Source organism: Corticium candelabrum, chromosome 8 (assembly GCF_963422355.1).
Source record: "Corticium candelabrum chromosome 8, ooCorCand1.1, whole genome shotgun sequence".
NCBI lineage: Eukaryota > Metazoa > Porifera > Homoscleromorpha > Homosclerophorida > Plakinidae > Corticium > Corticium candelabrum.
In genome coordinates this window covers 4,838,971-4,841,470 of record NC_085092.1, presented here as the reverse complement: position 1 = coordinate 4,841,470, position 2,500 = coordinate 4,838,971, and the positions used below count along the sequence as shown (strand labels likewise).

Below are 2,500 nucleotides of genomic sequence, written 5' to 3'. Positions count from 1 at the left end.
AATGAAATACACTTGTAATCTAATTGAAGAGGTCAACGGCATATAATAATAAATATATGTAATAAAGTACAAATATTTTATAGTAATATATAAAAATTAGTAATAATATATGAACACATAACTATTATATTAATTATTATTGTTAAATATTTATTTTTAATTAAATACATTTATTATTGTAAATATTTATTATTAATTAAATACATTTATTATTGTTAAATATTTATTATTAATTAAATACATTTATTGTTGTTAAATATATATACAAATAACTTATTATTATAACTAGAATTAAGAATATTTTTTTAAAATAGAGAGAAATGTAGGGATTGACAAAAAACAATAGAAACAAGTTTTACATAGTAGCAATGACGTCATACACTTTTATCAACCCTCTCACCCTACATTGTTTATGTGGGTAGGTAAAACTGTATGACGTCATTGCTACTATGTAACACTTGTTTCTATTGTAAATAATTAAATTTATTATATTTATTGAGTATATTAATTAATTAATAATTTATTATTTATTGAGTATATTTATTAATTAATAATTTATTATTTATTGAGTATATTTATTTATTAATAATTTATTATTTATTTAATATATTTATTTATTAATAATTTATTATTTATTGAGTATATTTATTTATTACTAATTTATTATTTATTTAATATATTTATTAATAATTTATTATTTATTTAATATATTTATTTATTACTAATTTATTATTTATTTAATATATTTATTTATTAATAATTTATTATTTATTTAATATATTTATTTATTAATAATTTATTATTTATTTAATATATTTATTAATTAATAATTTATTATTTACTAGCTCACTGGCCCGTTCTCCGCACGGGCAGGTTAGAGTATTCTCGTTCATAAATATGGATCTGGGCTGAAAATTGAAAGTCACACGCAGTTTCTTGTAGGCTCACACTTAGGATACAGTATAGCTTATCTAATTGCCACACAGGCATGATTTAACACACTGTATGCACTCCGTTTTTGACGTTTCAGTGTAGTGCTCGGTGTAGGTATGGTGTAGGTTGGATTCGGTTAAGTGCAGTGACACGTCTCTTCAGTGATCCGGTATATAGCCGGCTATCAAACTTAACCTTACAGTATATACAAACACAGCACCGGATCCAGGAATTTTTAAAAGAGGGGATTCACCGTTAGCAGTTATTTATAGCATTACTAATTTTCTCTTTTCTAATAAAATTACATAAATTATTGAAATACGCCTATTGGAAAAGAGGGATTTCAACCCCCTGAACCCCCTCTGGATCCAGCCCTGAAACACCATCAATTTAGTGCTGTAGTATAGCTAAGTAAAATCATCTACAGATTGCTCAGATAACGTAGTCTGATGGTACTGGTAGATTGCATTGTGACGTAACAATGGCATATGAACAAACAATGAATATTGAAATTAAAGTGATCATTGCACTCTTAGTTATGAGAAAACAAAACTACCCAATGAGATTGATTTCACGTAATAGAACTTCCTTAAAATTGAGTCTATCAGGGGCATTCAGTCTCTTTGAAAAGCAAACAGCATAGTCATTCTACGTTGCACCCGAAAAGGGGACCCGAATAAAAAAGCTGGAAGACGCCTCCACCCTGCCCATGTTCTTACCCATGTCGAATTACGCCTGTACCCCAAATTTTAGCCTCGTGGGTGATCCGGTCTAGCCGGCTATCGAACTTAGACATACACACACACACACACACACACACACACACACACACACACACACACACACACACACACACACACACACACACACACACACACACACACACACACACACACACACACACACATACAAACACCGTCAATTTTATATAGTAGTATAGATTGAGTATATTTATTAATTAATAATTTATTATTTATTTAGCATATTTATCAATTAATAATTTAGTATTATTTAATATATTTATTTATTTATAATTTATTATTTACTTAATATATTTATTAATCAATATTTGCATATTGAGTTTTCTGTTTGATTTATGGTTGGCAGTTATAAAAGTGTTCTGGTTATTTAGGATGATGATGGGATTCAAAGATGAGAATTTGGCCGAGAGAGCTGTTCTGGAGTGGAAGTATTCGGCTGGCCGAACTATTAATGGGACACCTGAGTTTGCTGTCAATGGAATGGTTGTAGTAGATGCTAGTGAGTCTAGAGTTTTGTCGATGTTGTACAGTGTGTGTGTGTGTGTGTGTGTGTGTGTGTGTGTGTGTGTGTGTGTGTGTGTGTGTGTGTGTGTGTGTGTGTGTGTGTGTGTGTGTGTGTGTGTGTGTGTAACATTGTTGTCTGGGGGCCATTCTGTTTGCTTGTCTAGCTGTCTGTCTCTGTATGTTTTGTCTTGTCAATCTGTCCTTCTATCTGTCTTGTCTGTCTGACTATTTGTCTGTTTGTTTGTTCATCTAGCAGTCTGTCTGTCTGTTTGTTCATCTAGCTGTCTTGCCTGTCTGTCTGC

General features: G+C 30.2%; 1 protein-coding gene across 1 annotated transcript in view; it reads left to right on the top strand.

Moving 5' to 3' along the window:
* LOC134183292 (uncharacterized) overlaps positions 1-2,500 on the top strand; it is a 6,123-nt gene that overhangs the window by 2,729 nt on the left and 894 nt on the right. The window contains exon 8 of the mRNA XM_062650786.1: positions 2,066-2,193. Within this exon, the coding sequence (XP_062506770.1) occupies positions 2,066-2,193 (128 nt within the window). The remainder of the gene's footprint in view (positions 1-2,065; positions 2,194-2,500) is intronic.